Source organism: Artemia franciscana, chromosome 4, assembly GCF_032884065.1.
Source record: "Artemia franciscana chromosome 4, ASM3288406v1, whole genome shotgun sequence".
NCBI classification, from domain to species: Eukaryota; Metazoa; Arthropoda; class Branchiopoda; order Anostraca; family Artemiidae; genus Artemia; species Artemia franciscana.
In genome coordinates, this window is record NC_088866.1 from 7,331,957 (window position 1) to 7,356,488 (window position 24,532).

Consider the following 24,532-nt stretch of genomic DNA (forward strand, 5'->3'; position numbering starts at 1 on the left):
GAAATACAACTCCTGAAGTATTAAAAAACATCACTGTAAAGAGCCAGGTGGTTTGGAGGAGTTACCCCCCCCCTCATATATGTAATAATTTCTGTTCGTTTTAAGTTTTAATGTTGCTCCTAACTTTCAGTTGAAAAAAATTCGTTAAACGCCTTACTGTTTTATTTTATTCATTTTTTTTTGTATGCCTGTTCAACAGGTTTTTTGGTTAATCAAGCTATGAAAGAGTAAAAGTGGTTAACTTTATTTCAGAACGAGTGGAGTCAATCAACTTAAGGTCAACCAAAAAAGAAAGTGTTTTGATACTCACGACAGTAGACCATGGTGAAACTTTGAAAGCTTTATTCTTTCTATGGATATAATCAATTTAAAAAATTATCTATTATCAGCCTCTACATTAAACCGTAATGCCCAATAATTCTAGTTTCTTTAAGACAAAAAAAAATCATTTCATTTTTGGAAAACTAAACTTATTTTTTTAAAGTCCCACATATTAGGAAAATATTTTTGGAAAATTTAGGACATATTTTTGGAAAAGTCCCACATATTAGTGCGTATATCAAAAGCAGGCATTAACTGCTTTCCTTTTCTCCCAGTAAAATGTGTATTGGATGTACCAAAATCAAGTTACTGAAAATATTTTGCTTGTGTAAAGGAAAATAGCTAGACAAAAGAATAGCTTTTCGTGTAATAAGCATACTTATAAGTAAGCTTGTTTGCTCTGATTAGGCTAACTATTTATTTTGTCTTTTCAAGTCACTTTTGTAGTAGTTGAAATTTACCTGTATAAAACCATCATTATTACATTTTTGCTTTTGACGTAATGAAAAACAGCCTTAACAAAGCTTTAATGCTAAACTAGCAACAAATTGAGGTCGCAATGTGTTCTGCTTTTTTCAAGAGACTTGAAAAGTTTACACCTTGAGAGTACATGCTGTAATGGATATTGATGTTTACGAGTTTTGAGACACAAATAATTATTTTTTTTTTTACCTAGTATTAGATATTTCTATTTTTGCCTGACTTATAGGAGAGATGTCATGCAACCCGTCATTTGGTGGAATTGGAAAAGGCCATCTTATGAAAGAAGTTGATGCTCTAGATGGCATATGTGGCAGAATTTGTGATATCTCGGGGATACATTATAAGGTAAGTAGGAAAGCAACTTTTATCTAGGAAATTTTAGCATGCAACATGCATACAAAATAAACATAACTGGGACTGCTCTAGGAATTGAATTTTTTGATAAGACTGTTAAGAAAAATAGTGAACCTCTGTGATGTAATTTTCCGCCTAAACGAGATTTTTATTACTTCGCCAACAGGAACTGTTTCATAAGACTTTGCATGGCTGAAAAAAAGTGTTGAAACACTTAAATTTTTTTGGTCGTCAAAAACTTTCAAATGGTATATCCAATTGAAGATTTTTTCTAAAAAGCAGTAAAATGATGACACATTCCTTGAAAACAATCTTAAAAATACTATTTGGTTCAATATCAGCTTTTTTTATTTCTCGTTGCCACTCAATAAATCATGTTACTTTGAAAATGCACATGTTGTTATTTGTGGGATTGTAAGATGCCCCTCCAACCCATTAGTTTGCCTCTGATTATAAAGCCTATTACTTATTTCAAGTGTATTTAGCTTATAGAATTTTTGATTTTATGTCAATCACCGAATGGATGCTACAGAAACACTAATAATAACTGAATGGGTTTGATTACATAGCTTTGTCATTTATGATGCATTTATAACCACTGGCACAAAGACAAATTCCCTTATTGTAAAATGGTAAAATTCTAGTTGATTGACTTTTGGCTATCTTGGAAAGGGGCTAGGTTAGGGAAATAAAACTTTCAGGGATGGGTGTAAAGGCTAAAGTATGCCCTGGGAAGGTATTTTGAAGTACCCACATCCACTCCTTCTCCCTATAGAGGGCACTGACCCTTGATGACCTTTAAAAAAACGTGTGTTACAAAAGTGAAACCTTGCAAAATAGATCTTCTGCTTGGATGAAGTACAACAAAATTGTTTTCAGCTTCACAAATTTGCTCAATCCCAATTTATATGGTTTTAAAGATATGCAAATACATTTCCTAAAATTTGAAAAAATAAACTTGATATGGCTCAGAATTCTACTCAAATAACAGGAATTGCATTTTCAGAACTAAAGGCAGAGAAAAGGCAACTGGTAACTGAAAATTAAGGTAAAATGTTGTTTTGTCAAAATTTCAATAGGTATCGACCTGTCATGTAGGCAAATTTCAGGGCCCTCTAGAGGGAGAAGGAGTGGAGGGTAGTACTTCAAAATACCTTCCCATGACATACCTTAGCCTTTACACCCATCCCTGAAAGTTTCATTTCCCTAACCTAACCCCTTTTTGAGATAGCCAAAAGTCAATCAACTAGAATTATACCTTGTAAAATGAATTGAAAAAACAAAATAAAATGTAGAATAATCAGAGCAAGTGTGTATACTCTGTTTCGTGTATGGCTTACAGTTTTTGATTACACGTAAGTCTCCACAATAGCATAAAATGTATGAGCATGGAAACTTTAAAGCCAGCTTTCTCTTATTTTAAGAGCCATTAGTCTGAATTTTCTTGATTAATTTCTGCTTGGCTATCAGTACTTTCCTATTAAATCTCAAGTCAAAGTGAACAAATCATTATAAAAGATAGATGGAGAACAGAATGGGTGGGTGCCTCATAAAAATTTATCTGGTTATTTATCTCCTAAAGTAATTATCTCCTAATTAGCTTATTTAACTAACTGTAACTAGCTTATTTTACTTAACTTAAACTAACTTAAACTTATTTAACTTAAACTAGCTTATTTATCTCCTAAAAGTAATTAACTAATAGTCTTCAAGTGGATTTTTACATTTTTGTGTAAAATGTAAAGAACAGGCGCTTGCTTTTGAATTTCGTCATTCTTATGTCATTGGCCCATGATGCTTGTCCCGTAAATTTCAAGTCAATTGGTGAGATAAATGTCAGTCTATTTTGCTGCTGAAAAATAATTAATATGAGGGGATATTTTAGGGGCTATGGGACTTATGTCACAAAGACCCTATGTGAGACCCTACAGGGAGAAACTTTAGCCGGAAGGAAAGTTTCCGAGGAAATTTTTGCCGAAGAAATGTTACATAGGGAAGGGAAGTGGATTCTCTGGCATAATTTGAAAACAGTCAGAAATTGATCTTTTTAAAAAGAAAATGCACCACAGAATAAAATTATGATAGAAAAATTGTGATTCAGAATTTGTCTCATCTTGTCCTGCTTAGCCAGTAAGGGATCGGAGAATATTTATAAATCAGAATCAACAACTTTCATCATTACATTATACCTACAATATTATGCATCAGAATTACTGCTGAAGGCTATTTTCCGAATAGTGAAGGGTAATCGTTAATAGTACACAAAAATAGAGTACAGGAAAAACAAGGAAAAATGGGAAAGATTTTAGGCTATGGAATATCGAAGTTTTAGAGGGAAGGGATCATTGTCCCAGAGGCTGCTCCGAACGAGCATGCAAGTTTTTTATTTACTGGATTTCTTCCAATTTTGATCACTAACATTTTTGAGTTTGACATATTGAGTTTTGTATTAAAAGGTTATCTAGGCTATATATATATATATATATATATATATATATATATATATATATATATATATATATATATATATATATATATATATACATATATATATATTATATATATATATATATATATTTATATATATATATATTATATATATATATATATATATATATATATATATATATATATATATATATATATATATATATATATATATATATATATATATATATATATATATATATATATATATTATTCTTTGTTTTTTAGGTACTGAATAAAAGAAAGGGGCCAGCTGTCTGGGGATACAGAGCTCAAATTGACCGTAAACTTTACAAGAAACATCTTCAAGAGGAACTGATAAATAAAACGAAGAATTTGGATATCCTTCCAGCTAGTGTGGAGGACCTTATTGTCTCAGGACAAGGTGAAGACAGATCATGCGAAGGAGTTGTGTTAGGTTAGTCTAGATCTCAAAACTTAAATAATTAAGTTTTTGTCTTTCACATAATTTATTGAGAGTAAGGCCTAACGTAAAGGGTTTATTTACTATATTGCTATATCAATAGTATTAGTGAAAGAACACCAGACCAGATCTGTCAGATGCTGTTAATGGGAACGTCATCAAAACTCTTTGGATTGCTATCATAAAATAATTATTTTTTCTATTTTACCTCAAAGCCAGGCATATAAAACTAATTTTAAGTCATCATTTTATTCTAAATTAGATATATTGTAATTATTCTCACGTGAAAATATGCATACTTTTGGACGTTATAGATGATGCATACATTGATTTCATTTGAGTCTACTTTTTTCTTCAGGATCTTTGAAAAGTTGCAAATCATAAAAAATAGAGATATATTTAACCTAAAATCAAAATATGGAACAAATTCAAGTTTGGCTTTGAATATAGCCAAACAGAATATGGTTATGTTGTACTTATGTGTTGTTTTCTTTTCTTGTGTCGTTTTCTTTTGTGATGTTTATTTTGTTTTGTCTCTTTTTACTCCATTATCCTCACATTGTTTTGTGCAGTGGGTTAGGAATAAATTATTATTATTATTATTATAGTCCAAGTGCTGGGAACCAGCGTGCCACGGCTCAGAATTCAGAAGAAACAAATAATTATTTTTCAAAGTTTTGGCCTCTTAACACAGATTTGAATCACGTGTTCTTTACAACTTCCCATCTCAGGAAGTACTGGAGGTGCAAATTTCGTTCTGAGGTTTGCTTGTCTAGATTGGGTTTGATTCCCAACGTTAAGTCTGGGTCTAATTCCTCGTTCTACGAACCTTTTAACATCGAGCTCGATTATCTCTACTGGTGTAATAAAAAACTGGGTGTAATTCCTCGTTTTAAGAACCTTTTAACATCGAGCTCGATTATCTCTACTGGTGTAACAAAAAATTAGGTGTAATTCCTCCTTCTAAGAACCTTTTAATATCGAGCTCGATTATCTCTGCTGGTGTAATAAAAAATTGGCTGTAATTCCTCGTTCTAAGAACCTTTTAACATCGAGCTCGATTATCTCTACTGGTGTAATAAAAAACTGGGTGTAATTCCTCGTTCTAAGAACCTTTTAACATCGTGTTCGATTATTTGTACAGGTCTACTATTAGGCCTATTAACGAATAAGTATGATCGCTTTTTGCCCGGCTTTTGAGACTAAACTGGCACCGCTTCAGAGGCTTCAAAATAAAGCCTGAAGGACGCGTTTTAGCATTGATTGGGTACCTTTATAACTTGTAAGATTTGATGCTGTGCCAATGGCTGTTTTCAACTAGTACATCCGCCCTCCTCCTTCAAACGAGATATATCTGCTCATACTGCCGTTCGCCAAGCAAATGTGACTAACACGTAAAAATGCATTACGGTTTGATCAAACAGTTCGTGGTAACGAACTAGTATGGAGCGACCCGGCTCAATAGTAACCAAAACTCTAAAAAACGGAATTTTTGATAAAAAATAGTTACATCAAAAGAATTGCATTTTAATGCTGATTTTAAATATACAAGTTTCATCAAGTTTAATTTTACCCATCAAAAGTTACGAGCCTGAGAAAATTTGCCCTATTTTAGAAAATATGGGGAAACACCCCCTAAAAGTCATAGAATCTTAATGAAAATTACACCATCAGATTCAGCGTATCAGAGAACCCTACTGTACAAGTTCCACGCTCCTACCTACAAAAATGTGGAATTTTGTATTTTTTGCCAGAAGACAAATCACGGATGCGTGTTTATTTGTTTGTTTTTTTCCCCAGGGGTGATCGTATCGACCCAGTGGTCCTAGAATTTTGCGAGTGGGCTCATTCGAATGGAAATGAAAAGTTATAGTGCCCTTTTTAAGCGACCAAAAAAGTTGGAGGGCACCTAGGCCCCCTCCCACGCTAATGGTTTTCCCAAAGTCAACGGATCAAAATTCTGAGATAGCCATTTTATTCAGCATAGTCGAAAAACCTTATAAATATGTCTTTGGGGACGACTTACTCCCCCACAGTCCCCGTGGGAGGGGCTGCAAGTTATAAACTTTGACCAGTGTTTGCATATAGTAATGGTTATTGGGAACTGTACAGACGTTTTCAGGGGGATCTTTTGGTTGGGAGGAGGGATTGAGAAGAGGGGGTTATGTGGGGTAAACTTTCCATGGAGGAATTTGTCATGGGGGAAGAAGATTTCCATGAAGGGGGTGCATCATTTTCTAGCATTATTTAAAAAAACAATGAAAAAATAAATATGAAAAAGTTTTTTCAACTGAAAGTAAGGAGTAGCATTAAAACTTAAAACGAACAACAATTATGAAGCATATAAGGGTTCACCTCCTCCTAATACCTCTTTCTTTACGCTGAAGTATTTTTAGTAATTTCAACTATTTATTCTACGGCCTTTGTGATTCGGGGGACAAAATTTAAGCTTTAGTGTAAAGAGCGAGGTATTGACGAGTGGGCGAACCCTCTCATATACGTAATAAAAACATACGAATATAGAAGTTTGTTACGTAAGCTAATTCGTAAGCTACGTATATCTTTTACTAATGAAAACGTTCGTAAAAACTAAAAGTTCTAGTTGCCTTTTTAAGTACCCCAAAAATTGGAGGGCAACTTGGCCTCCTCCCCCCTTCTTTTTTCTCATAATCATTCGATCAAAACTATGGGAAAGCCATTTAGCCAAATAAATAAATATGCAAATTTCGCTTTAATTATTCATCTGCGGAGAACCGAAATCAAAACAAGGATTAACTAAAAAACGTTCAGAAATTAAATTTAAAAAAAAGTTTTTTTAATTAAAAGTAAGGAGCGACATTAAAACTTAAAACGAACAGAAATTACCCCGTATATGAAAGGGGCTGTTCCCTCTTCAACGCCCTGGTCTTTACGCTAAAGTTTTTACTGTTTTTAAAAGGTAGACTTGAGAGAAAGAGTCAAACTTTAGCGTAAAGAGCGGGGTGTTGAAGGGGGAACAGCCCCTTTCATATACGGGGTAATTTCTGTTCGTTTTAAGTTTTAATGTCGCTCCTTACTTTTAGTTAATTTTTTTTTTATTTAATTACGTATAAGAGGTGACACCCGACACTGAGTACTTGAAGGATATCTTTGTTTGATGACACCCTTTCATTTGGAATGGTCTCCCAAGAGATTACTATTTTGAAACCCGTCTGCTGATTCGTTTAAAAGAGAATATGCCTGACATTAATCTAAGGGAAAACTTATTCACATTTCTTGACTTGTGTTATGTCAGGACCGAAGTTTTTAGTGGTTTATGTAACCCTGGGATTCTAAACAGCCCTACCCAATCTTCAGACAAATAAAAGAAATTGTCTTTCCTTATTGGTCTTACAAAAAGCCAAAAATATGTAATAAATAAAGAAAAGCTTTAAATCTATTTGAAAAAATAAGAGTTTTTTCTTTCGATTATATTGAGAAAAAGGTGTTAAATCCATCAAGAATGTGTGTGTTTTTTTTTGAAAATTTTCTGGTTTTTTTTTTCGTGCGCAAGGCAAGCAAAAAAACTACAGGACCGTTCATATTAAATAACGACAAAGACCACACTGCCTTTCAATCACAAACATCAAAAACAAGAAGAACAATAGGGAATTCTTTTCGTAAGACAGTGAAAATCTAATTTAAATGAATATTTCGGCCCTATGTCCAAGGGCCGTCCTTAGCAAAAAATAAATATATAAAAGAAAAAACTTACAACAATATACGACCAATAAAACTAAAATGAATTTTTTTTAAAACAGTCCCAGCATCCTTATTTCAGCGAAGTTCAGCCAGGACTGATAGATAAAGGGAGATGAAACGAGGCAATTCGTTGAATTGAACGAAGAATAATTATAAACACGTTTTTGAGTGCTAATCTTTTTTTTTTGGCAGCTAACCTTAAAGGTTTATTTGTGACTGGTTCTGTGTTAATATCTACTGTTTTTTTGAATATTTTGTAAGATCATTTTAAGTTATATTTGTGTATAGAGCATGTAGTGAATATTCCCCCAAGTCCCTATTTAAGGAAATATTATTATTAATCTAAAGTTTGATTTCAATTGCTTCTCGAACTACCTGCTTTATGCCTAGGTCATTGCTAATAAGGGCAGATTCATCAAAAAGTATTTTGTGGCGAGGATTTTCAAATATATCGCTGCTTAAACCAGAATCAAAAGAAAAAGTAGCAATATTAGAATTTAGAGCTTAATTGATATCATGTTTATGCTGTTGTAGGCTTTTCTCTAAATTCTGGGGAGTTCTACCTGTATAGTATTTGCCACAGTCGCATGGTATTTGATAGACCCCTCTTTGGTGAGTAACTGGGGTTTTATCTTTACCAAAATTTAGGAAATTTATGATTTTGAAATTATTGGTAAATACTACATACAGATTATTGTATGTGCAGACTTTTTTAAGATTCGTTGTGATTTTTGGGATGTATGGGAGGTAAATTATGTTTGAGGGCTTATCTGGATTCTCACATGGTAAACTACCATTGATTTTACGGGAGTTTCTTTACAGTCTACGGTTAATTGTATTATTAATAAATAAAATAGGATACCCACTTCCAAAAAGTATTTCCCTGATAAAGTTTAGATCTGCTGTGATGTAGGAATCAAAATAAATGTTTATGGCACGATCAACGGGAGAGACTACGAAAGCTTTTTTAACTTGCGGGGGGTGGTTTGATTTAAAATGTAAATATCTATTGTTTTGTTTAGGTTTTCTGTTAATAGTAAAATTGAGTTTATCTAAGCTACGAATAATGAACATGTCTAGGAATGAGATTTTATTTGCAATTTCAATTTCAGAGGTAAACTGTAAATTTTTGACATATACATTAAGGTGATCTAAAAAAAAACCCACCTAAGTTCATTTTCCCCATTAAACCTCCCCATAAGATATGCTCCAAGAATTGTGAATTTAACGTCCAATTTTCAAAATGCTCTGCATAAATATTCGCCAGTAACCCAGAGAGGGGCGCGCCCATCGGAAAACCATGACTTTGCTGGTAAAAGGAATTACGGAATTGGAAATACATTGAATACTTGTTACAGAGTTTAATCGAAGTCATTAAGGCCTTGCAATCTATTCCTGCTGCTGAAACTTCAATCAAATAATAATTTTCGTTTATTTTGTTTTCTAATAATTGCTCCAATCCTGCTGCATCAATATTTGTATGCATAGAAACAATGTCAAAACTATTTATAATTGTATTTTCTGAGATACGTTTTTGAGTTTTTCATCAAAACAAGAAGAACAATAGGGATAATTTTTTAAGACAGTGGAAATCTAATTTGAATGAATATTTCGGCCCAGTTTCCAAGGGTCGTCTTCAGCAAAACATAAATATATAAAAGAAGAAAAACTTACAACAACATACGAGCAATAAAACTAGATGAATTTTTTTTAAAAGTTATCCCTGCATCCTTATTTTAGCCAAGCTGTTGTAAGTTTTTCTTCTTTTATGTATTTATGTTTTGCTGAGGATGGTCCTTCGACATAGGGCTGAAATATTCACTTAAATTAGATTTCCATTGTCTTACGAAAAGAATTCCCTATTGTTGTTCTTGTTTTTGATGACTGATAATTTAGATTTGTCAGGTAAAATGCAATTGGTTTAGTTTTCGGAAGTTTTCATTTCCTAAGAGCCTTGAATGAAATTAATTAGTTTTGAAATCAATAGGTCTACGTTTCTTAAGGCCTCAGGTCAACCACCATAACTATAAAGCATCCCAATAATTATATTTTAGAGTCAAAAATTACAATTCTTGCAAGATGTAGAAATTATCCTTCTTGGATTTCAGAGCTACCAGTGGATAATTACAAGGTATCAAGTGTGTCATCTGTTGGATATTTAGGTGTTATACTAGATGGCTCTATGTCTTTGAAGGATCACAATGTTTTGATTAGTATATAATTGGCTTGCAACCTAGAATCTTTGAGGAATGTAGAATATTTCTTCCCTTCAAGTGTTTTAAGAACTATATGTGCATCCATAAATCCAGGAAACTGCCAGGAAATTTTTCGAGGAGGGGGGGGGGGGGGCAATTTCTCAATGAGTAGGTGTGATGGTAATAAACTAAATATATTCAGTTACGTTAATAGATAGTTAAATGTTCATTTAAAGCCCATTGCTTTTAAATAGATCCAAGGACAAAAAAAGCAAAGGCATAGGGCCCTAGGAATCAAACCGATACCCTTTGTTGTTCTCCTTTTCTCCTGGTAAGAGGGCATTGCCCCCTCCTTTGTCAAATGCCCTTCATTGTTGCAGTAACTGGCTGCTCGCATTCATAATTGGTCAAAGCAATGGTCAAAGTTTGTAACTTGTAGCCCCTCTCACGGGGACTGTGGGGGAGTAAGTTGTCCCCAAAGACATAGTTATAAGGTTTTTTCACTATGCTGAATAAAATGGCTATCTCAGAATTTTGATCCTGTGACTTTGAGAAAATAATTAGCGTGGGAGGGGGCCTAGGTGTCCTCCAATTTTTTTGCCACTTAAAAAGGGCACGTGAACTTTTCATTTCCGTTAGAACGAGCCGTCCCTGAACATTCTAGGACCACTGGTTTGATACGATCACCCCTGGAAAAAAAAACAACAAACAAATAAACATGCATCGGTGATCTGCCTTCTGGCAAAAAATACAAAATTCCACATTTTTGTAGATAGGAGGTTCAAACTCCTAAAATAGGATTCTCTGAGACGCTGAATGCAATGGTGTGATTTTTTTTAAGATTCTATGACTTTTAGGAGGGCGTTTCCCCTTATTTTCTAAAATAAGGCAAATTTTTTCAGGCTCGTAACTTTTTATAAGTAAGACTAAACTTGATGAAACTTGTATATTTAAAATCTGCATTAAAATACAACTCTTTTGATGCATTCATAATTGCAAATCGCATTCATAATTGCATGAATATTTTGCCTGTGCACAGCAAGGTATCCTACCTTTAAAAAAAAAAGAAATATAAACTGTAACAACTTCAAAAAAGAAAGAAATTTTAGTTATAAAAAAGAGTATAAAGAAAAATCCAAACCACATCTACAAACAACATCTACAAAAGATATTCCCTGAGTAAAAAACGAGGTAAAACATGCGTTACAATTGAATGAGCTAATCTATAGCCCCAGTATAGAAGTATCTCATTGTAAAGTTTTTTTGTTTTTTTCGTTTTTAGTCCAATCTTATTAACAGTTTATATCCTTAGTTTTATTTTTTGCTTAGCTGTTTTGTTTAGGGATGACCTTAGAAATAGTGTGTTAAATATAAGGTTTCTGAAACTTTCTAAATTCTAACTCGATTTCGGTATTTAATAAATATGAAAGAAAATATATGCATATATAATAGAAAATGCTTTTAGAAAAATGTCTGCATTCCTTTTTTTAAATATTAGAAATAGCTGATATGCATACCTTAGTGTTATTTAAAAAAAACTACGTTTAAATTTCACAGTCCAGAAATCCAAAAAATATATCCAGCTTGTTTTTTTAGTCGAGCCCTCACTTATGGTTAATTTAAAAATAATGTCAGAGGACTAAGGTGAAATATATTTTGTTATTGTGCTAATGCTATTTTGTCTATATGACATGAGAAAAGCTAGCAATATTTGACAATGATTAAGTACAAAAAATTTTGTATAAAGAAGCCGAATATGATTTTAAGATTATAATCTTTTTTGGGATTTTAAGAAGGGTGAACGTTGCCCTGAAACCTCCCTTTAAATGTCTTATCTCTGAGATTTGTTCTTGTATCTTTCTCTCTTTTTTTTTTTTTTTTTTTTTTTAGCAAATGGTGATATTATTCGTTCTAAGTGTGTTGTTATTACTACGGGGACTTTTCTCAATGGAAAAATAAACATTGGACTCGAGACACGACCTGCTGGACGCTTTGGAGATGAGCCCGCTATAGCCCTAGCTACAACTTTAGATCGAATTGGCTTTAAACTTGGAAGACTCAAAACAGGTACTTTTTACCCTTTTATGAAAAATATAGTTCCATTCACGCATCAAAAAGTGTCCACCAACTGCTCAGAGATTATTTTTAAGAATGCGAAATAATTCTCTTAATTTTTGTGGTACTCCAATGAACTGTTTCATTTATGCCTGTTTATTTTGTCGTTGTCTCTTAATACTAGCTGAACGAGAATGTTTCAAATAGACGATGAAAGCGAAGCTTATATGTGACAAATAGAGATAATTTTTAGATGGCATTAAGTCATAAAACACTTACAAAAATTAATGCTGCATTTGCACATTGCGGAAATTCGTCCGGATTTAGCAATCCTTGCGGAGGATCCTTCCGTTTTCGGGCTTGAAAAACTCGTAGCTTTCCGCGTTGGTTTGGTAAAATCAGGACGGATTCTGGGCAAGGTTTTTACACAAGCTACCCCAGCTTGTGTAATACTGCTCAACCAGGCTATAAGAAAAACAAGCAAAATGGTGTCATTTTGCTCTCTATTGCTCAACAGCTTTCAGAGGAGGTTATGAAGATTACATCCTTCTAGGTGTTTTGATGATAGCTACAGGCACTGTAGCCAATTCTAATAAATTCTTAGGCAATTAGCTAATATTCTTCTTTTAGAACTTGTCCTCATCTTGAAAACTTAGGTCACGCTGATGAAACTTTGCCTTAAAACTTAGCGTTTTTTGGCCATCGTTCAAAAACATACGGATGGATTTCCGCAATGTGTGAATGAACCGTAAATCTTATTTTGGGAATGTAAAGTAAGTCCCTTGTTGAAAAGACAAAAACCTTTGATTAGAGTAAGAGCTAACGCAAATGAAATTTTCATGATATTTAATGACTGTTGAAATTTCAACCTGAATGCTCCTAGCTCAGATTCTAATGATTCATTTGAAATTTCGCAACCTGCCTTAGAGTCCAGTTTACTGTAACACGTTTGTGGTCATTTAAAAGTCGGGATTTTTAAAGTCGGTAAAGGTGTGTACGCAGGCAGTCTTCATCTTTGTGGTACAGGATCTACGATTGACAGCACCTGTATTTTCATGCAAAAAGCTCTTGACGAGCTCTATGTCTTCTGAAAAACAAGGAAACTCCCTTTATCCCACAAAAATGTAGAATAGGTATTTTTAGATATATGAAACAAGTAAACTGGGTCTAATTTGTCGTTCTAAGAACCTCTTAACGTCGAGCTTTTAGGTATATTTTTAAGTATATTTAATAGGTAAACTGGGTCTAATTCCTTGTTCTAAGAACCTTTTAACATTGAGCTCGATTATCTCTACTGGTGTAATAAAAACACGATCATCATCTTTGTAGTACAGGATCTGCGATTGACAACACCAGCATTTTCATGCGAAAAGCTCTTGACGAGCTCTATGTCTTCTGAAAAACAAGGGAACTCCCCTTATCCCACAAAACGTATAGAATAGGTATTTTTAGGTATATTAAATAGGTAAATTAGGTCTAATTCCTCGTTCCAAGAACCTTTTAACATCGAGCTCTTAGGTATATTTAATAGGTAAACTTCTGAAAAACAAGGGAATTCCCCTTATCCCACAAAAAGTGTAGAATAGGTATTTCTATCGAAGGTAGCTTGTTACTTACTCTGGGTTACAAATTTTCAACGAACTTTTAGCCAATGAGAATCTACCTGAACACCTTGGAATCGCCTTAAACAGTATCTTAACCCTCAGGTTGAAGGGCTAAGAACAGCTGCATTTCGAAACTATAGGTTTTCGGCAGACTTTTTGGTAATAATTGGGTCAAGTCCCATACAGCACGTGATATTCCCGTGTCAAGACCATATTTGGTAAACTGGAAACGGTGCATCAGCAGAGAATGGAGAGAATGGCATCACCAGGAAAGAAAAAAGGAATTAGCTAAACATCAGCAATATCAGCAAGGTATATTAAGCTATATGACGCATACTATACGAAAACTCTAGAAGTAAGGCATCAATCGCCCACCATTAAAACAAACTGCAATAGGACAGCTTCATCCAGTCGTGGATACGCTTCTATAACACCGCCCCTAGTTTGAGAGCGGACAAACTCTACCCCTCTCCTTAAAAAAGAGAAATATCCTTCTCAATTAAAATAAATTGTTTTTTACTTTCAAGGGTGACTGGTGTAAAAGTGATAACCCTAAAACAACATACAGTTTTGGATAAAAGGTGCATTTTTTTTGCATAAAGAGACAACACCGGTATTCCTTTACCTAAGGAATACTAATTTATTAATAAGAAATAATTTTAATACGAAATTGACATATTTAAAATTGTTTGTTTAAAATATTTGAAATCATAACATATGAAAAATTATATAAAATACATAAAATTAAATAATTGAAAAATTAAAATCGTTACTAGTTGAAAATAATTTTTATATTCGTATTGATTAAAAATAATTAATATAAAATTCAATCTATCCTTTGGCAAACGCCCTGAAACTTCGAAAAATGAGTCCAGCTGTCAAAAGTTTACAATTAATCTACAAATATGACAGATTATTTTCAAACAGATGCTAAACTGGATAAATACCAAAACTTTTTGGAAATGTCTTGGTGGGTCTCTGACTGGAAAGTGTAAAGCAGGGCAAGCACTTTTATATACAGCCAACTACAATTAAAATCAGAAGGCTCCCAGATGGCTCTTCCATAGTGCCAGCTGAAGACCTAAAGTTACAGCTTTGAGACATACCGACCAGTCTCTCCTATTTCCATGCATAGAGTAATGTATTTAAAGATTCTGGATCAGCTCTCAAAATTATGAACACGTCTATTTGAAACTATTGAAGATCCACTTTCAGTCATCAACTTCCACGTCTGTCCACCACTTTTTCCAACTGAAACTCTCTGTCTCCAACTGAAACTAAAGAGGATCCACTTTTAGCTATCCGCTTCCGTCCTCCACTCCTAAATTCCAAGAAGTATACTACTCTGTCTCAAACTGAAACTAAAGAAGGTCAACTTCCAGTGATCTACATCCACTTCCGTCCACCACTTACATATATCAAGAAGTATGCTCCTCTGTGTCCAACTGAAACTAGCAAGATCAACTTCCAGCGATCCAGTACCACTTCTGTCCACCAATTCCTTATATCAAGAAAGATATAACTTAACTTGGTTATATATTATTTCATTTGAAGACAGAGTTTTACTCTGTCTCCAAGTAAAACTGAAGAAGACCAACTTCCACTGATTCAATTCCACTTCTGTCCACCACTTCCACATATCAGGAAGCATACTACTAGTTTCTAACTGAAACTAAAGAAGATTCACTTCCAGCCAACCACTTACACTTCTGTCCACCACTTCCACATATCAAGTGATTCCCTTGCCTTAAAGACAATACAGATCATTTCTTTGACTCAAAAGAGACCCACCGCACTTAGTGCCTGTATGAGAAGAAGAATAAACAAAACAGAAAAGTACTTCCAGCCCTTGCACCATAGTCTGAAATGTCATGCAGTTTTCATACATTGTATAAATTCAAAATGGGTCTTGGTGTAAATCAGCTTGATATTGACTTCCAATCAAAAGCGTTTATGTCTCTACCTAGAAAAACCGAGACGAAATTTTTCAAAAAGTAATAAGTATATTGCTGTCATTGGACATAAGCTAAAACAGTGAGAATTCTTGGGGTGAAAAATTTAGAATAAGAAAAAAAAACTTAGGAAAGAAAAAAAAATATTGAAAAAATTTAGTTTTTTATAATTAATGACCGAAAAATTGATTGTGAAAGGAAAGTTTTCAGCTTGCTTTCAAGATAAGATAAGCACCATTTTGTTACAAAAGGTTGGAATTTCCCAACAGTGTATACATTAAGGAGATAGAAGGCAATGTAGAAAAACGCTAAACCTCTAATTTGTCTCGAGAATCAAATAAAATGTATGAAACCTGTTTCCACGAAATAACAGGTATAATAATAATAATAATTTATTCCAGAAAAAGCCCGTGGGCCATAGGAAATTTACATAACAAAAAAACAAACAACAAATTCACTAAATTAAATTAATACTATTTAAAGAAACGCTCCCGATGTGCCGCTGCAATCCTTACAAATCTTGCTATCCTTTCAATACTCAGGAAATTTGTCTCGTTCATTCTATCTACCATCCATATCTCATTCAATTTTTCTTTACCATACATCTCTCGCCTCCAATAATTCAATTCGACAAATTCACACAAAAAATGTATTAAACTTTCATCCTGAGATCCACACATAGGACAAGCAATAGATTCTACCTTCTCCCCTTTCAAAAATCCAGTTCTCCTCCAATCCAAATAAGCCTTCAAATCCTCTCTACTTAACCCAGCCTTCCAAAATACCTCCACCCCCCCATCTACCCTTTATCTGTCTATACAATTTTAACGACCCTGAACGATCCAGACTTGCCCACCATATCTGTATATTTCGTCAGAAAGGATGGAGTATAAATACCACTTTTACATGAACTATCACATAACGTCTTTTAAATTACTGTAACTAAACAGCAAAACTGAATAAAAACTATAATAAAATAACAGTGTAGTGAGAATAAAAAACTGAAACTGCACGCAAAGTGAATAATTTCTTTTAAATGTTTCAAGTTTTCCAGGGTACCAAAGTCTGTAGCATTCCAAATTCAGAAAGTAAAAATCGTTTACATTCTTAAACACTTTTCCACAGAAAAATATTTGGTGAATAAGCTTTTTTATGATGGTGTTCGGCGATGAATTACTTTGTAAGGTTTCTAATATAATTATTTTGTGTAAAGCTAATAAATATGTCACTCTTAATTTTTTTTAAACAATATCAAATTAAAAGAAAATCTATTTGGATGAAAAAGGATGGCGAATGAATAGAAATAGACGAGAATTTACAAGAAAAAACAACAAAAAAAACAGAGTAGGGTCGGAAGTTGCACCAACATGTCAGCACAACATAAATAAATTAGTGCCTTGAATAGCCATGGAACCTTCGGCAGACAACTGTGAGGAAGAATATTTAAATAAATATAAAAATATATAATAAATATTTAATATATAATAAAAGAAAACAAATCTATATTCCTGCTCGAGTAAAGGATAACGTAATTAACTGTAAAAAACAATCTTGGGTTGTTGTTGATTTTATGGTTCTAACTACTACTACTACTACTACTAATAACTCACTGCAGCACCAAGCCTCCCGAGGCCAACACAGCTGCACACACTCCTCCTCCAACCTAATCTATTCAAGGCCTCCCTCTTTACACCCTCCCAGGAAGTTTTCCATTTCCTATATTTAATTCATGGAGAGTTCATTTACTTGGAGTTAAATAATTATAAATTCTTTCTATATTCCAAAAGGTAGAACTGACGGAATTCTAGTGGAGGATGGGTGGGAGGTGGATGTCACTTATGTAGTTAGTCGTCCTAGCCGAGTGGATTGGTGCACTGGATTTAGGATACTTTGCCCGTGAGGGTGCTATCCTTTTAATACTCAGGAAATTTGTCTCTTTCATTCTATCTACCATCCATATCTCATTCAATTTTTCTTTACCATACATCTCTCGCCTCCAATAATTCAATTCGACACATTCACACAAAAAATGTATTAAACTTTCATCCTGAGATCCACACATAGGACAAGCAATAGATTTTACCTTCTCCCCTTTCAAAAATCCAGTTCTCCTCCAATCCAAATAAGCCTTCAAATCCTCTCTACTTAACCCAGCCTTCCAAAATACCTCCACCCCCCCATCTATTTTGGGGGTGATACCTGACGCGGGGATGCCATGGATATTCTGTGGTAGCCACAACACTGTGCCGGGTAGAGAATTTAGAGTGGCGAAACCCTGTATAGGCCAGTGTATTCTCCTGATGAGCCCTTATGTTGGGTGTTGCCTCTGAATTATTTGTCTATATTATTTTTTCTATTGTTCGGTAAATGACGACTTATACTTATTGACGACATGACTGCCTGTCCATGGATTATTCTTTATGGTTGATTGTGTGTGGCTATGCTGTTTGACCTATGTGATTGTATGGATGAGTAGGGTTAAGGCCTCATTCAAGTGCTGGTCTATATTAATCACTAATTTAGGAAAACAGTCTTCCTTTTCTCCTTCTGTCTCTTTTTTTTTTTTTTTTTTTTTTGTGTTTGTGCTGTAGCATTGGTGATTTCTCTTTTCATGATATAATAAAAGAAAACAAATCTATATTCCTGCTCGAGTAAAGGATAACGTAATTAACTGTAAAAAACAATCTTGGGTTGTTGTTGATTTTATTGTTCTAACTACTACTACTACTAATAACTCACTGCAGCACCAAGCCTCCCGAGGCCAACACAGCTACACACACTCCTCCTCCAACCTAATCTATTCAAGGCCTCCCTCTTTACACCCTCCCAGGAAGTTTTCCATTTCCTATATTTAATTCATGGAGAGTTCATTTACTTGGAGTTAAATAATTATAAATTTTTGCTATATTCCAAAAGGTAGAACTGACGGAATTCTAGTGGAGGATGGATGGGAGGTGGATGTCACTTATGTAGTTAGTCGTCCTAGCCGAGTGGATTGGTGCACTGGATTTAGGATACTTTGCCCGTGAGGGTGAGGGTTCGAATCCTAGTGTACCCAATTATTTAGTTTGAGATGGGGATCAGTGACGTGACTCTGTAAGCTCAGCCAGAGTCAACACAGCTCTAAATGGGTACCTGGAAAAATCTGGGGAAGGTAAATAGGAAGGGTGTGCGAAAGCACAGGATGGTTGACCCTAATCCCCCATTGTACTTTATTGCTGAAGGGCTTGAGACAGAGTTCAGCACCACTGCTTTGGTCCTTAAGGGTCTAGTGCCGCATCCTTTACCTTTACATCGTTAGTGACTGCATGCCTTCAACGAAAATTGAAAATCAAAATGTGTCTGATGCAACAAGTTCAGAAACACGGCAATATAGTATACAACTTAAATAACCGATTGCAGAAGGGGGCTAGAGATTTGTGGTGGCTTTTCGTTTGAGGCTAATAAGTCTTACCACATGTAGCACCTTCGAACTTTGTGTTTTTACATAAATTAATTTACAGGTGGGACAACATGCTTCTATAGCTGATGCCGATAGACGAACCCAAAGCCAATGCTACGAACTACCATCCTCATATTTTGAAAAACCACACAATCAATGACGAAAATGCAGTAAAATGAATAACCGATAGCCTAGTGCTCCTAATAGCTCTTGAAGTCTTTTGAAATGCAGTATTTAAGACCGAACAAAGTAAAAACAAACCAGGGCTTGAATCGTCCCAGTACAAGCTTTTAAACCTTCTGCAGTGGAAGCTAGGGTCAGTTAGATGAAAAGCTGAAAAATTTGAGTATTTTGAATGTTTAAACAGAAGCATTTCGTAATTTACTTAAGATTTGTTAGCATGGTTCCGTTTAGTTGTAGCTGTCACGTCTGCTTTATACGTAATAGGTATCTAGTTTGATCAAGAATTTGACCACTTTTTTACTTGCGTTAATATTTTTATTTTATTGCGGAAAGTGATGGGAAAAGGTCAAGAGGGGGAAAGGGAAGTTTCTTGGTGGGCGGGGAGCTTATTGGGGATGTTACAAATAAGCACTAAAAACAAGAGATGTGATACTAAAAATAAATACTAGATTATAAGGACTACTGAGAAACACCAGGCAGTTTTGTTTTTAACAGTTATCGAAGTGTCTGCTTGTTTTGATAAGGCACTTTCTAGTGCTAGGAAAAAAGCAGAACTATCATAGATTTTGAATTAAGTCAGCTGAGTTAGCAAGTAATCAAAGAGAACAAAGGCAAGACTCTCAAATTATAGTAAGGTGGGATTCCAAAATGAATAACTGCTTATATATTTGTGAAAAATAATGTGAACTAAATATAATAATTCATATGTAGGCAGATAGGTTGTTTAGATAAATAGATCTATGAGGATAGATAGCTAAATTAGGAAGATAGATTGTTTGAATTACTTTAATTACTAATTCTAATTGTTTGCTATATGAAACTTTGTTTAATCAAGTCAATACATTTTTCTTCTTAATTGGTTACCAGCCTTTCGATCTACCGATAAAACGAAATTACGCATAGTCACAACGCTAATAGCTTATGTAATCTGGTGATTGGAGCTGTTTTGCCTTTAAGCAAAGCTTATAAAATTCAGCAATCAGAGTGAAGATTGAAGGGATGATTTTTAGATTAGGAAAGATGAAAGCTTAGCATAGTAGTTTACAAATCTGTATCCCGATAAAAGCAGAAATTATAACAAGTTAATGTTGATTAGTATTGTTTTTTTTTATATTTTTTTATACATTATATAAACATATTATATTATATAAAATATTATATTTCATATATTATATATTAATATAATAATATATAATTTTTTATATTGTTTTTGTATATTATATATTGTTTTGTTTTGTTTATATTGTTTTATATTGTTTTTTTTTTCAAACCGTCCTCACCATCTAAGGTGTTTATATCTGTAGCACAATCGTGATGTAAAAATCAGAGATCAATACAGATCACAAATGAAACTTGTCTCGATGTGAATATCTTGATGTTTGGACAATATTTGTTTTTCTTATAGGGACTCCACCGAGAATAGATGGTTCTACTATTGACTTCAGTGTTTGTGAAACTCATTTCCCAGATAATCCTTCGCTGCCTTTTTCTTTTATGAGCAATGATGTTTGGATAGAGGTAAATGATTTAATTTTAAGCTTTTGCTTTTAATTTTCTTTTTTTCTTTTAAGGAGAAGTGACTAAAAAACAATAAACTAAGATGATATAGGAAAAACAGGTCTGACCCATATGTCAAACCTATTTCTGGTTCAAACCTATGTGTTTAAAAGGGGTGTTGGTATATAATATACGTGGTTCAAATATGATATGATGTTTATCAGTAAAGAGCCATAAGCCTTCAATATTTTATTATTTTTCCTCCCCAGAGGTACTTCATATGGAAGGAGTAGCAGGGATTGGGCTCATCTGATTGGAAATCAGATGATCCGAGGGAAATCACCCCCCCCCCTCCACATCCCTTTCCCCCCAAATACTTCTGATCAAAATTTTGAGATAGCTATTCATCAAAAGTACTCAGAAGGCAACCAGAACCAACCCTCCATGCCCCTTTTCCCAAGTGCTTCCGATCGAAATTTTGAGATAGCCATTCGTTCAAAAGAATCCGAAGGTCAAATAATTATACTTTCAGTTTTGCCCTCTCATCTTGTTTCAGCCCCTGGGGAAAGGCTGTAAGCAATGCGAGTGACTTATCATAAACTTTGCTGGAGGCTAATTTGATTAGAAATCGAAAGTTCTAGTGGCCTGTATAAGAGTCAAAATTGATCCGAGGGACATAAGCCCCCCCCTTCACATACTTTTTTTCCCAAATGCTTCTGATCAAAATTTTGAGATAGCATTCATCAAAAGTACTCAGAAGGCAACCAGAACCAACCCTCCATGCCCCTTTTCCCAAGTGCTTCCGATCGAAATTTTGAGATAGCCATTCGTTCAAAAGAATCCGAAGGTCAAATAATTATACTTTCAGTTTTGCCCCTCCCCTCTTGTTTCAGCCCCCGAGGAAGGGCTGTAAGCTATGCCAGTGACTTATCATAAACTTTTCTGGAGGCTAATTTGATTAGAAATCGAAAGTTCTAGTGCCCTGTATAAGAGTCAAAAGTGATCGGAGAGCAACCAGCCCCCCCCCCCCCACGCACACCTATTATCACATAAAAAAAAATATTTGGAAAAGAAGGCATATTTCATCTTTGGTCTCTAAAAGGACTTAGGGTATTAAGGTAATACCTTATGGAAATATTGAGAAGGGAGGCCAAATACAATCAAAACAAAGTTATTTGCTTGCTGGTTGTGAAAATGGGAATCTGAGCAATATCCAAAGAATCACTAAGGGTATTAAGTTGAAACTTTCATAGTATGCTGAGAAAATGTTGAAGAGAGATTGGAGGACGACCACCCCTGCTCCCCCTCTTCGTCCTTTTAGGTGCCCCTTTGCTCAAGACTCGTTGAAATTTTGGAATGGTAATTTTCTTCAAACTAATCAAAAGGTCTGATAGCCATATTTTCAAGGATGTTCTATCCCCCATAGCCCCGGAGTAAGGATTGTCAATTCTGCAATTGACAATCGTACGGACTTTTGCACGGTATGGACTTTCAGGCCTAGCTAAGGGGATGTAGAAAAGTGGTTGGAGGGTCTCAGGCCTCTCCCGTGTCTTTTTTATTTGGTCCTCCTCTAAAAATATTTGATCAAAATTTTGTAAACAGACATCTTTTTCAAAATAGTCAAAAGCTCAAACAACTCTGCCTTTTGGGATGACATAAGCACCCATAGCTTTGGAGAGGGATGCCGAACACAATAAAAAGAACACTTTGTGCATGCGAGTTGTCAGAAGCAATTTCATCAATATGTAAGGAACGGTAGAGGGTATTAAGTTGAAAAATTCTAGGGATTTTGAAGAGCTATCGAAGGGTAACCAGCCCTCCCTGCTTTTTTTAGATACCCTCTTCCCTTTTTTCCTTCTCTGCTTTCTCCTCTTCCTCTTCTTTCTAATCAAAGTTTAGAAAAAACAGATTTTGTTCAAAATTGTCAAAAGCTCTGGTAACTATACCTCCGGGGATGCAAAGCCCCACAGCCCCCAGGACAAGGATTCTAAATTATGCAATTTGACCTTTTTTAGACGCAGGATTTATCATCAGGAAAAGGTTGGATGTAGGTTCTAGATGTGTTCGAACAGGCTAGGGGTATTAAGGTGAAACTTTGGGGAATGTTGAGGAGCATGTCAAACTAAATCAAACGAAACTATGTACCTCCTGTTGAACAATGATAAAAAGTAGTTGGAGGTCAACCAGTCCCCCCCATTCCCTTTTTAGCTGCCCTCCTTCTTAAGATAGCTGATGAAAATTTTGGAATAGCTATCGTGTTCAAAATAGTTGAAAAATCAAATAACTATACCTTCAGGGATGACATAACCCCCTAAGCACCTGGGGTAAGTTTTGTAAACTATATAAGTAGCCTATTGGTTATATACAAGGTTAGATATTGGGAAAAGGGCTCATGTTCGATCCTGAGTTTCCGAAAAGGCTAAGAATATTAAGGCAAAACTTCGAAAATCTTGACAGGGATTTCAAACAAAATCAAACCACTCTACTTGCAGGAGGGTTGTCAAAAGGACATGACAACAATGCATACGGGACGGTTAAGGTTATTAAGTTGAAACTATAAAGGGATACTGAGAGGGATGTTGAAAAAGTAACGAATGGCACCCCCCCCCCGAACGTACTTATAGACGTACCCCTTAACACTGATAGAGGTCTTAAAAAGCTATTGCATTTGAATTAGTCATGAAGTCTAATACCTATGCCTCTGGGGATGCCATGTCCTCACAGCCCCCAGTATAAGGAATGTAAATGATGCAATTTGTCCATTTTTTACATGCTGGATTTGTCATCCGGAAAGGGGGACATGTTTTATCTAGGGTTTGTCCGAAATGGCTAAGAGTATTGAGGTAAAGTTTTGGGGAAATTTTATGGGGCATGTTGAGTTAAATCAAAAGAAACTATCAGTATCCAAGGTATCAAAAATATGCATCTAAACTTGAAACTTTTACAATCAAAATTAAATGAGCAGAAATTAATTAAAATTACAAATATCCGAAAAGAAATTTTTCAAAGAAAAGTAAAGAGCCATATTAAACTTGAGTGAGGATTTGTAAATTCTTATAATAATTCAAATTTAAAATGACGAAAAATTACTGCTCAATGAATGAAAGGAATTACGAAGAATGAATGAAACCCAAACGACGAAAAATTACTCTTCAATAAATGAAAGGAATTACGAAGAATGAATGAAACCCAAAACAAACAGAAATTAAATAAACAATCATTACAAACAAACACAACAGATACTAATATTAATGAATAAACACATCATAAAATGAGAAAAACTTAAATTGAATATTCAATTGAAACACAGTTTTCCCCCTTTTAAATTGGTTTTAAATTGATTTTAATTTGAATTAATTGGAAACGTATTTTTTTTTCTCTTTTGGCGTCCAGTTTTTGGTATCTATATTTGAAAGTTTTAAACAGATTGGAAAGTTCTTTATCGTCTCTTTTGGGACTTCAACTTTCTAATTTGTCTCTACATATGGGTACCACTGTTCAGATATTAAAGGAGCAAAGTTGTTGGCCCTCATTTTCGGGCTAACTTGTATTTTTTTTGTCTCTTTTTTGAATTGAAGACTTATGGAATATTTGTTTGGGCTATTTTTGGTCCTTTTTCGGTCAAACTGATGTACAAAACAATTGGGTAGGAGCCATGTGGGAACAGCCAATCTTTCTCTTTGAATATTAGTCTCACCTTGGCCAGTATTTTAGGAACAGGTGAGGGTATTAACTCGAATATTTCAGGACAGCTACTTCTGTTGCTACTTCTACTGTTGCTACTTCTACTGTTACTTCTACTGTTGCTACTTCTC

At 34.5% G+C, this 24,532-nt stretch overlaps 1 protein-coding gene across 1 annotated transcript; it reads left to right on the plus strand.

The window, feature by feature from the left end:
- Nucleotides 1-1,033: 1,033 nt before the first annotated feature.
- On the plus strand, nt 1,034-20,786 carry LOC136025928 (protein MTO1 homolog, mitochondrial-like). Its single transcript, XM_065702009.1, has 4 exons — nt 1,034-1,149; nt 3,874-4,063; nt 11,875-12,051; nt 20,626-20,786. The coding sequence occupies exons 1-4, from the start codon at nt 1,036-1,038 to the stop codon at nt 20,769-20,771; spliced, it is 627 nt and encodes a 208-aa protein (XP_065558081.1). The 5' UTR covers nt 1,034-1,035; the 3' UTR covers nt 20,772-20,786.
- Nucleotides 20,787-24,532: the final 3,746 nt, after the last annotated feature.

What these genes read in the sequence shown, in the direction of transcription:
- LOC136025928 (XM_065702009.1), top strand. Translation starts at nt 1,036, where the DNA reads ATGTCATGCAACCCGTCATTTGGTGGAATTGGAAAAGGCCATCTTATG. An exon ending in TCTCGGGGATACATTATAAG is followed by an intron (nt 1,150 to 3,873) that starts GTAAGTAGGAAA and finishes TTTGTTTTTTAG; the next exon opens with GTACTGAATAAAAGAAAGGG. An exon ending in ATGCGAAGGAGTTGTGTTAG is followed by an intron (nt 4,064 to 11,874) that starts GTTAGTCTAGAT and finishes TTTTTTTTTTAG; the next exon opens with CAAATGGTGATATTATTCGT.